The sequence below is a fragment of the Electrophorus electricus genome, chromosome 7 (assembly GCF_041902795.1).
Source record: "Electrophorus electricus isolate QZ-2024a chromosome 7, ASM4190279v1, whole genome shotgun sequence".
Classification (NCBI taxonomy): Eukaryota; Metazoa; Chordata; class Actinopteri; order Gymnotiformes; family Gymnotidae; genus Electrophorus; species Electrophorus electricus.
This window is the reverse complement of record NC_137503.1, coordinates 16,781,973-16,793,673: the sequence shown is the minus strand read 5'-3', so window position 1 is coordinate 16,793,673 and position 11,701 is coordinate 16,781,973. Positions and strand designations below refer to the sequence as shown.

Below are 11,701 nucleotides of genomic sequence, written 5' to 3'. Positions count from 1 at the left end.
ATGTTAAACATATGAAGGTTCATTATTACATTGTACTAATGTACAATGGGAGTGTGAGTGTCTGAAAATTGTTTTGAAATAAAATTCTAAGTACAATATCTGAAATTATAGCATTTCCCAAATTTTATATTCTTGGTCTTTTCCTAAAAATGCAGTTATTAAGTGAATTTAAATGAGTGAATATTTAATGTGTGATAGTAAGTAAGTTGACGTTAAGTTGTTATGTTAAGTTGATGTCTATTATTATGTTTCATTGCATCTGAAGCCTCTTAGACTGCATTCACTATGGTGAATTTTCTTAAGGTTTGCAATAGATTGTACTCTTTTCAGTAGCCTTCAAAAATGTTTTTTACAGAGTTAGGTGTGTGTTAAAACAACAATGTTGATTGACATGCCCAGTGTGAATATCTGATTCAATGGTTCTGCGTTAGTTGTCACAACAGCAAAAGTAGTATAATTATGAGATTAGACATGGATATAACACCTGAGGGGAGTAAAAGAAACATTTCTCCATGTTTCTCCAAGAGTTAAATAATGTGACACTAGTGCACAACAGTAATCTAACTATTCTGGTAAACCTTGATAGCCAAGACGATCTATTTTAATCATTAGTAATGATATTGATATGGAAAAAATGTCATATAGGCCTACTTATCAACCACATAAAGTTGATAAGTGGATAAAGATCATCCATGGACAAAAGAGGTGTTTTCATAGTGCAGTGTCATAATGCTTTATGTAAATGACTTAAAGAATGTTTTGTTTTGCTTTAAAAAAAAAAAAAAGCCCAGGAGAATCTTTTTAAAATATTTTTTTTATTGAAACTGATATTGAATATACTATATAATAAATTAATCCATTGATATGTCTTGAGCTATATGTCAGGTTGCTACCTTAATTTTTGGTGTATTTGTTCTGAACAGACTTCATAGGCTTTGCCATTAAAATGTTTTTTTTTTTTTCATATTTTATGTATTATTGATGTATATGATCTGATATGCTCACAGTAGTCATTGTAAAAAGTGATTGTTGCTTAAATTACCTTAAGTGGTATAAACACAACCTGAGTTCTAGATTCTTTGCATATAGTATGACTTTTTAACACATAACACAAGTTATTCTAAAATCAGAATTATTTACGTTACTGCTGCCTTTTTCACTCATTATGAAAACCTTTGCTTTGCACTTAAGTCCTAACTATTCTAGTTATTTTGGTTGGCCATATGACTTTGTCAGTCATCACTCAAAACATACACCAGGGAATCCTGCGGCAATCTTTGCATTTTAACCTTTAGATGATTCTGGGTTATGCATGTTATATACTGAACCAGCCTGAACAGCCTGCTCCTCCCGATGTCTGCAACAATATTGCATGATGAAGATCTTTAAGACAGGCACACCTGTTTCCCACAGCCAGACATGAGAATGAGGACCAACTGAAAATGTTGGTCTTACTATCAAACAATGACTCAGCTCAACTCAAGCTATTTGAGAAATATTCTTTATTGGCATTCTGTCATGCAACTTACAAATCCCTTAAAAAGTCTCCTGACTTTCCAAATGGCTCAACCTCACCACTGGATCTCAAATTATGAACAGAACAATAGAAACTCGTGCAATAGGAAACAAACCCAAAGGTTGAACATTACGGCATCCGTGTTGTTAATCATTGCAGATGATTTACAGGTTGGAGGAGGTGTTTACTCTGAATACCTACAATGAGATTACTTCCTGAATAAATAATCTACAAATAACATTATGTTTTTGCTTGGGTCCTGGTGTTAACAAGGGAAAAGCATTTAAGGACATTGCACTTGCATGCCTCACGTTCACCATGCTGACAAGGAATTAAACCCCAGCGCTTGTCTCACATTCATGCAGGCCTGAATCAGTTACTTACTTGCGATCAAACTACATTTTTTTGGGGCCGAGCAATAGCAACACCAGCAATTTGTGTGATACTAACACGTCTACCTCACAGTCGAGCGTCTTCCCACAAAAAAACCTATTGTAAATCACGTAAAATTGGTAAGCAGTGTCCCTCCACCACAAGCCTGACGGTCACAGCATTTTATAGGAAATAAATGACAGGTGTAATTCCAGAGTCATCAACATTACAGTGCATAGTGTTCCTGCTAGCCTTTGACTAACAAATTGTACTTCTAAACAAATTAACAGGAGTAATGTATATATTTGTGACCATTATTAAATCTTTTTGTGACTTACTCAGCGATCTATAAATAGCAGTATATTACATATACAGTTACTGCAGACAGGCAGCTATAAAAATGGTAGATATCTAGGGATAAAAATGCATGTTAGTGGATTACCTTGGGAGACATTAAGCTTTGTGGGCAAACTAAATAATGATGATTAACTTCTTTTAACACTTACTGGGTCATCAACAAGTTAGTCTACAGTGAGGACCAAGTTGTCAAAATAACATCAGAAATAACAAAGGTGGAAAATTCCATTGCATTGAGCCTTCAACCAGTACTCAAGTGAGAAATGTGACCCCTTAAATGACCTAACAATGCTGTTGGTTTAAACTTAGCCTCAACAACTGGCATTCTAGCTTGACATAAATAGCCAGTTAGGGCTGAAAAACTCACACCTCACTGGCCCAGCTAGGCCTAGTGCACCAATACTAATAGGACACGTTCCAAGTACACTAGGATTCCTAGGGTACTAGCTCATATGAGCTGGATGACATCAGTTAGTTTTATACTGAACATGTAATTCAGAGGAGTTACATTCATGTAATAGTGGAGTTCTGATTTCACAGCTATCGAAATCCACAATCTCAGGCTAAAGATACAGCCAATTCTTTTCTTAAACAGCAGGTCAAGAAAACATTTAAATGTAAATACATTTTTATAAATTGGTTTGACTTATCTTTAACATAAGATTTTTCTTTTTACAAACATACAATTAGTGTGAAATACCACAATAAATAAAAAATACAGTGTGTTAATATATTAGGAAAGAAATAAAGAAGGATATAAAGGAAAAAATAAAAAAGGGAAAGAAAGAAAGATGGATTTAGGTTAATTTAATTAGCAACTAAGCGTTTTTTCATAACAAACACCTTCAAATGATTCAGAGAGTGGAAAAAAAATTCATGACTATTCACATGACTCCTGATCAGTCATGTGCAAGTTTATCTCCCATTATCCAAAGGCCATTGGGGAAGTGAAGCTGCAGGCCTTTTGCAGACAGACTTCAATGCAATTATATATTCTTTGCTCCCCTCTGCCGACCAAGGTTGGAACTGCATGTCAGGCCACATATGCATGGTAAAAATCATCCCTCCACAGCTCAAGGATTTCACAGTTGCTCCAAGTATTTAAACATTTAGATCAAAAGCGAAGGGGCCACAGTGCCCTCCGATGGCTCATCCTCCTTTAGCAAGTTCCCACGCAAGATCTTTGGTCTAAGAGGGGAGCGGTACCATCTTGTTTGGCTAGAGGGCTGAAGGAAAAGTGAGAGGATGAGGGAACAGAAGAAACAAACAAGGAAGGTGAGAGAAGAACCCAATGAGGTGGGAGCTAGAAAGGGAATGGGAGAGAGAGGGAGGAGTGTGTTGAACAGTCCGGCTAGTCTCTCAGTCCTGTCCCTGGAGGTCATTTTAACACTAGGGTTGCTTCGCTGCCGTCTTTTCTCCTCAGGTACAGGCCCTGGCTCAGGTGGTGCTCCCGACGTAAGTACGCATAGAAGTAGTCTGACACAAGGAGGATCTAGAACACACACACGCACGCAAAACACATGCGCACACACAGCATTGGATGGTGCCCCGTAGAGATCAAAGTGAATTCTAACAACAGTGAAATACAGCACGTGCAAACCACTATGTTGAAATGGCAAACCATAACCGAAAATCAGCAATATACTTTTGCAGTTACCCCCTTGTTATCGGTCTATTCCTTTAACACTTGGCAAGACCACTTTTGTTGTTGGTTCTCAACAAAAGTGTCATTTGGTCCTGTGGGGTGGCGATGTGAGATGGAGGAAAACAGAACAGCTTTGGTGGACTCAGCATGGGCTCATTGCTTTGGTGAAAGCTCTTAATTAACCAGAACCCTGACAGGGTTTTTTCCACTGGCACATTAGCCAGATCGCACCTGTATGAGCTCCAAACAGCAGAGTGGAATATCCTGAATATTCAGTTTAATTTTCTTAATGTTTTTTCCCCAAGACCCTCAGAGGTGTTCTGAGAGCTTCTGGTGCTCTTTATTATCAATCTGGCTTTTTGACAAACAACCAGTTCATTCCTGCCTTCTGCTCTCTGGTTGAGAAAATCTGCACCAGTACAGGGGACGACTTGCCCGACGAACGCCTCTATGAAACAAGCAAGAGCTGCGGTCAAAGCAGGAGTTGGTTTACATGGCGAACCGTACAAAAGTGCGTCATCAGGACCCATGGGCAGGGCATCAGGCCAAGACTTGAAACTGCTGGTCTTTTCTGCTGGTCTTTTCACTCCGGAAGGCTGGTGGCTAATGAGCCTTTAAATCCCTGTGATACAGGCCTGTCACCAGATCAACATTTGGGTGACTTAGTGGTTAGCACATTTGCCTCTCAGCACTAAGGTCTCTGGTTCAAGTCTGTATCTGAGTGGATTTTCTCCCACAGTCCAAAACCATGGAGGTTATGTAAATTGGCTATCCTAATAAAACTGGATGCGAATTTGCATGCTGTGTGGTGGTGTTTTTTTTTATTTTTCTTCCCCCTGGATGAGAATACACAGGACAATGGTAGCTCAGTGGTTAAGGTAATTGACTTGTAATCGGAAGATTGTGGGTTCAAGCCCCACCACTGTCAGGTGACCACTGTTGGGCCCCAGAGCAAGGCCCTTAACCCTCAGTTGTTGAGGTTGTACTCAGTCACAATTGTAAGTCGCTTTGGATAAATACTGTAGGGTTTGACTGGATTTAAATGCTGTGGGTGACCTTGGGTTACTTGAAATATATCTTCACTAATTCCTGAGCCACATGTACTGCAGCTTCATGGTTCAAAAATGCAATGAGAACAGTCCAAGTTGGCAGGCTGCATTCTCTGTAATTGGTGTCATTTTTCAATCCAAAGTGCCCAGACCTAGAGCACAGAGTGAACTTTGAGGCTGCATTGCTTGCTCCCATCTCTTTCCCGCCCAGGAGCAATGCACGCTACTTACTTATCCATTTCAATTCCTTCAAAGCCAAAAGGTTTGTGAAGGCTGGCACCCACCTGGCCCACATTGAAGAGCAACGTGATGGCGTAGTAGAAGTTGGAGTTGGCACTACCGGCATAGATCCACAGATGCCAGAGGACTGGGAAGAGAGCCGTGCATGCCAGCAAGACACATGACACCAGGAAGATGTTCCTCAGGACTACAGGATATGAGACAAGGTAAAGCATCCGGAACATAAAACACACACACAAAAAATAAATTAACTAATTACTTAAAAAAATAAAAAATAAATAAAAAAAATCACATATCTGGCAGAGGATACAAGGCATAAAATGAACTAACAGATTAATTAATTAATCAGCTGCATAGCATTACAAATAATCAATTATCTGCTATGTAACCATTATGAGATATGAGGAGCAGCAATGATACAAGTATATCTGAGAAAATGAGGTTTATTTTTAAAATTTAATTGAGACTAAAATAATGAAAGGACTGCTGACCCAACAACACCGATGTTGCTAAAATTAAACTTGAGCTCTAGTAGAGTCTACTAAGCATTAGCCAAAGGAACTCAAAGGGAACTTATGCAGGAATTACTGGTTGCTACTCACATCTGTAGAGATGACTCCAGACAGGCAGGAAGGCCATGTACAGTGCTATATCCCCTACAGTGGGGTATGATTTAAAGATGGAGATGATAGCAATTTGCATGAAGATGAGAAATACCGGATGCTCCCTGTTTCAGAGAAAGACAATGCAAAGTTTTCTTAAAAAAACAAAACAACCCCCCCCCACAAAACCCAAATACCCCCCCCCAAAAAAAACCCACCTCAAAAACAAACGCTCAAAGTGATCTAACCAGAACAGACTTTATTCCCTCATTCAAGATCACATAAAAACCTCCTGATAGCTGATCATCTTTTGTTTCTCTATTAATTTATGAGCCACTCAGTTGCTACACAGGTCACATCGATAAGTGGCTATCAAGACTAACAGATGTCCCTTTAGTTCCTCAAAATATTCATTTATTCATGCCCCCTCAGCAAAAATAGAGTACTTGTGTCCAAACTGGTAGTGTATAATTCCTCGCCCACTCTATCCCACCCACAGTTAAAAACTCAAAATACACTATTGTAGGACTTTTTTCTTGCAGACTGTCAGGTGCAATAATCATGCTATAATTCACTTACTTTAGTTTGACAGAAAGAGGGATGGTATAGAAGAAGACGTTAATCTGGAAGACACAGATGAAGAAGAAACGGAAGTGTTCGAACATCTCAGCGAAGAAATACCAGAAGAGACCAATGTTTGGAGTGAGATCTGGCACCGACAGGCTGTGGAGGACGTGCGCACACACACACACACACACACACACATAAAACTCTTGCAAGTGCACTAACCACAGTTTTTCTAACTCAAGTACAGTCTAATACACTAGTGAGATTATTTGTAGCTCATTGGGGTAGCTCAACATTAAATCATTTATTAGAGGGGATAGGGAAATCTTAAACATCAGCAAACTGACATGAACCCATAGACAGATGGGATGAAGTCCCAGGATCCCAGCAGGAAGAAGGAGAGGCAGACGATGACGAGCAGACTGCCTATGAACATAACGGAATACTGAACGGTGAAGAACCAGAAGCGACTCCTGCATGGGTTCACTGGGATGTACAATCTCTGAGAGACAGAGAGGGAAAGAACAAAAAAAGCAACAACCCACTTAAACACTGATAAAAGAAGGACAATATGTACAAGAATATAATACTACCAAATCTTGGTTTTACTTGTATATGTAATTTTTTAAGATAACAGTGGCTGAGGAGTTTGTTTGTGTTGAGCATATTCTAATGGTAAATTGAAAACTATTTATTTTTGTTGGGTTATAAGCTGCCACAATGTTCAGTGTTCACCTGTAACAGGAACAGAAGGCCAGGGGCAAATAACGTGAGAGGATAGATGCTCTGATAGGTTGCCAAAGCCAAGAATATTGCACTCAACAAGGCACTTCCTGAAAACATACACGCAAAAGCACACCCCAAAAAAAGCCATTAGCAAAAAAAATTATAGGTCCTTAGGGTTTCAAGAATGTTCAGTATGAATTTCAACCCAGTATAGTGGAAAAATAGACAATTGGTGAGGCACAGAATTCCCATACAAAGACCTGCAAAGGGATGAAATTTAGCTCAGAAGGCCAAACTTACAAAAAATGTTTTCAGATTTGAGCCATAATGTTTTGCATGCTCTCGTGAACTTAACAGAAGTCTTGACGTGAGTTTTTTCAAGAAAATCCAGTGGCATGAACAGGCAGGCCTAGGTGAGTTAGCATGGATTGAATTTGAGAACCTGCTCTAGTAAAGTTCAGGTTGACGTTCATGATCATAGAGATTCGGCCATACTGCGTACAGGAAGAGAGCATTTACCTTTTAGCGTAGAGAGGATGAAAAGTGCCATTACAGCGTTGTTCAGTCCACAGGTGGACTTAGCCACACATGAGAGGATCGTAAAGGGATTCAGCAGGTAACTGGAGGACCAAAGAACTTGGGAATTAAAGATCAGCAGAAAGAATGTGATATTGTACTGATATCTGTAATTTGCCTTTTGCCAATGCCAGTGGGAACCAACATTAGACAACCAGATTTCAAAACTTTTATTCACATACGCATAACAATGACACACCAGTTTAAGAGCGATGACAGGACTTAGGACTCACAACATGGCAACTTTGAGTGGGATGTAGTGCATCTCTTTGGGTGAGCGCATAAGTTCCAGACAATCATGAGGGTACCGGTCAGCCTCCAGAGCATACTTCTGTTTTCTAAACTACAAATGCAAGGAAAGTCATCAGGGATGTTAACAAAAAACCCAGTAAGTTAAAGGAACACTTCACTCAAAAATGGCCCATTACTATGAAAGCAAATGTGAACCTATTAGAATAATGCAAAGAAGTTTATGCTAAATGGAACTCAATGGCTTTTATCCATTGATAGCCACGTTCTGCGGGTAAAGGGTTCCTTTGACAAATCAACCATCTAAGCAGCAATAACATCGCATTTTCACTGTTCTCTTGGTCCAAACACGATCCTATTCAGTGTCTTATTCAGTGTCCTGTGCTACTCCAGGAAGCACATTTATACAGCACAGGCATAAAGAAACGAGTTGAAAAGTACCACGTGAACTAAGACAAAGCTCTCCAACACTCACCACGTTTTTGTTGTAGTTCTGCACAGCCAGATAGAGAGCCACAGCAGTGATCCCGTCCACTATCTTAGGATAGAAGGTAGACATGAGCATGCTGACTCAGGCGGTGGGCGAAGCAGACTTCAGATGATTCAGACACTCTCTCCCTTCCTCTTCATCATTGTCTTTGGCGGGTCAAAGCCGCTTTAGCTCTACGGCAAGCGTCTATTGCAGGAACATGACTGTATATGCCGCACAGAGAGATGTGCTCGGGACAAAGCCTGCCCCCGCAGTATACATGCATGCGGGGAAGCGTTCAGCACCACCGTGATACATGCATGATGCATGCCGTGAAGGTTCAACAGGACTTTGCGCGGCAAAGAGAACATGCCGAGGCAGCAAAAGAGGCTGGCTCAGAAACAGAGACGAACATGCTCAAAATCCTAGCAGATACTTTATTCTACAGTATCAGTGACAACACTGTGTTGGACCACAATCCCCTGCTGCAGGGACTTCAAACTCCAAGATATTTGGGCAAGATATTTGTTTATTTGTTTACTTGTAGAGGGAAACTTTGAGCAGAGCAGAGAGCAGCAGCATTGTGGAATCACAGTTTTGTACTTCACTGGCCATGACCCCTACACTCACAGACATTACAGTCAGATGCGAAATGCAGCCCCAGACAAAACCAGTGGTTAAACAGTAGCTTTGTCTCCATTAAGAAATGTTAAATGGTCCCCTCTGCCAAACTGTCAGTGGGGCCACCAACAGCAGGTACAATAAGGCAAATATATTGAGTCTAAAAAACATTAGGATAAACACAGAATCTAAACGTGCCACCTGGATATGTGTGTCAGAGACAATGACAGCAACAGGGGGTCTGTTCAGGCTGCTTATGTCACATGTTCCTTTGTTTTAAACTTTTTTTTAGAGTGAAGACCTAGGCATGAAAAGGTTATACTTACCACTAAACTCAAATGTACTCACCATAAATACAATCTCTGCGTAGTCGACCACAAAATGAAAGAGGTATATGACAAGGGGTGTCTGAAAGAATAGAGAAATATTGTTTTCTCTTTCGCAAGCTCCCATTGTAGTGGTCTCTCCAGTCCTACATAAATGCCTCTTTTCACATGCCAGACAAAAGTTAGAAATCTTCATGTTCTGGACTCGTTCTCGACTTTAACAACTAGACACAGATTAATAACATTAATAAACCTCTGTTCTATCCACTAAGGAATACAGCACGAGTGAGACCCTCCCTCTAGTTATAAGATGCTAAGAAATGGATCCTTGTTTTTGTTTTTTCTTGTCATGACTACTGTAATGGAATGTTCACAGGAACAGTTACAACAAACCAACTGCAACTCCTGCAAAATGTAGCAGTAAGAATACTAACACATACAAAGAAACAAGATCATATTAGACCTTCATTGCTTGATTTCTTTAGAACTGAAAGTGAAGTTTTACTAGTAGACTGTTGTGGTGTAATTGTTTTATAACTGTTTATTATTGTGTAGCTGTAATGTTGTGTAGTTGTGGGTGGTACATTATTATGAATAGTGTGATGTTTTATATACAAGTGCCAAAGGAAAATTCCCAAATTATGTCATAGGAACAGACAATAATAGTATTCTGAATTCTGAATAAACTGTTTCAGGTCACCTAGTGCTATCCTTCTTCACATCCCATATATGTAACATGATATTTATGCATCCTCCATATGGAACATGTTACGGATAAACATCCATCATGCTCCTATCAGTTTTGTGTGTTTATAAAAAAAAAACCCTATTAAAACTTGTTCTTTCATTTTAGCATTTTACTAGTTTACTAGACTTTCTTCACTTTCAACAGTGATTCACTTTTATGTTACTTTTACACTTCTATGTTACTTGATTTTAAAGGTTGTTTTCATTGTAATTATTTTTAGTAGTTGTATGAACTGTCACTGCTCTTATTTGCTTTGGCATTTTTCTTATACAATTTTATTTTTAACTGCCATTTGACTATGCTATTCAGTTTTTTAACTTATAGCCAGAACAGTTTTCACCTGTAGCCACTTAGCACCTGTCACTACAAGGCACAAAAACCACTGGGGGTTGGTCGGTCTGCATGTCAATCAAACAGGTGCTTGTTGTCAAAGTAGGTGGTTCTCTGCACTGAGAAAATGAAAATGTGAATGTATATCTCCTCCCCAACATACAATGGTTCCTATTTCCCACAAAGCACTCATCTCTACAGACCATAGTCTATTCAGTTTAGGCCTTATCCTGAAAATGCAATTTTTATTTTCCTTCTACCATATCAGAATGTGCACATTACTACCTTGTGATACGTTACATTTTTTTGCTAGGAAACCACGGTTGTTTCTGTGTGTTTTTACTGCTGAGTAGTTTGCACTTATGTTGTGGAAATACTACTAGGCTATACAATAAACTACAAATAGAATAAGAAACAACAGTTAAAAACAGGTCATCATATATATATATATATATATATATATATATATATATATATATATATATATATATATAAGAAAATTAAAGGTGCTTACTTCATGGAAAACATCTCCTGAGTAGGGTGAGACACCAAGGTCCAGCAGGGCAAGCCCCTCCACAACTGTAAGAGCATACAAATTTTAATGTCATGTCTTTCACAAGCCAAATTAACAGTCATTTGCTTGTGTATTAAACCTACACTTTGTCTGTTGTGCATTTTGATCTATTTGTAAATGAGCCAGCAAGTTGGGCAACGGCGCCCAAAATGGCCAGTAAAATATTACGTGGAATGCAGCGATGAAAATGACATATTTCTGTCCGTGTGTACACATGAAACGAGTTTTACTGAATACCGATGTTGGATGAAAATAAGATAAGTGTGGAAGGAGGTTCCCAAAAGGTGGCCACCTGTTCTGTCAGTTTGGTAGCTAGCCAGCTGCCTAGTTAGCTACGATAAGTTAACCAATGCCAGTTACTGTCATTTGCATCTTACTGATGACATACATCAATTTTCATGAATCGGAGTGTACCAAGAGACTGCTGTGCTAACAATCCATGTAAACTAATTATGGTTACCTAGGATTAGCTAGCTAGCTAACTAGCTAACTACATAACTTATAACAAACGAGGGCCCGCTGCAGAACATAATAACAAAACAAACCTCTTTTCCATGCATTTAGAGGAGATACGACTTCAACCCTCTCTGAAATCAGTTCAGCCAAACTGGATCGGAATAATACTGCTCTTATTGTTACAGACAAAATTAAGACAAGCGTTAAGGGAGCCGCCATTTTCGTTTGAGGAAAAAGTCCTCTTCGCCAGTTCAGTAACTGCACCATGGGAATCACAG

General features: G+C 39.2%; 1 protein-coding gene across 2 annotated transcripts; it reads right to left on the bottom strand.

Moving 5' to 3' along the window:
• Window positions 1-1,487: 1,487 nt before the first annotated feature.
• pigu (phosphatidylinositol glycan anchor biosynthesis, class U) lies at window positions 1,488-11,672 on the bottom strand. Of its 2 annotated transcripts, XM_081717756.1 has the most exons (13): window positions 11,513-11,661; window positions 10,908-10,972; window positions 10,404-10,512; window positions 9,338-9,397; window positions 8,375-8,437; window positions 7,884-7,993; window positions 7,594-7,694; window positions 7,084-7,181; window positions 6,696-6,850; window positions 6,361-6,504; window positions 5,782-5,906; window positions 5,224-5,366; window positions 1,488-3,737 (listed from the first exon to the last, which is right to left on the bottom strand). In XM_081717756.1, exons 4-13 carry the CDS (start codon window positions 9,338-9,340, stop codon window positions 3,624-3,626), a joined length of 1,056 nt encoding a protein of 351 aa, XP_081573882.1. In that variant the 5' UTR covers window positions 9,341-9,397; window positions 10,404-10,512; window positions 10,908-10,972; window positions 11,513-11,661; the 3' UTR covers window positions 1,488-3,623. The 2 variants fall into 2 exon arrangements, with proteins under 2 accessions (XP_081573882.1, XP_026882094.2); XM_027026293.3 differs by lacking the exon at window positions 10,404-10,512 and having other exon boundaries at window positions 11,513-11,672.
• Between the last annotated feature and the right edge of the window lie 29 nt (window positions 11,673-11,701).

Excerpts from the sequence above, each read along its gene's own strand:
- pigu (XM_027026293.3), bottom strand. The coding sequence starts at position 11,642 with ATGGCGGCTCCCTTAACGCTTGTCTTAATTTTGTCTGTAACAATAAGA. Across the intron at positions 6,851-7,083 it reads GCCTTCTGTTCCTGTTACAG|AGATTGTACATCCCAGTGAA; the intron begins GTGAACACTGAA and ends TCTGTCTCTCAG. Across the intron at positions 6,505-6,695 it reads CCATCTGTCTATGGGTTCAT|CCTGTCGGTGCCAGATCTCA; the intron begins GTCAGTTTGCTG and ends CGTCCTCCACAG.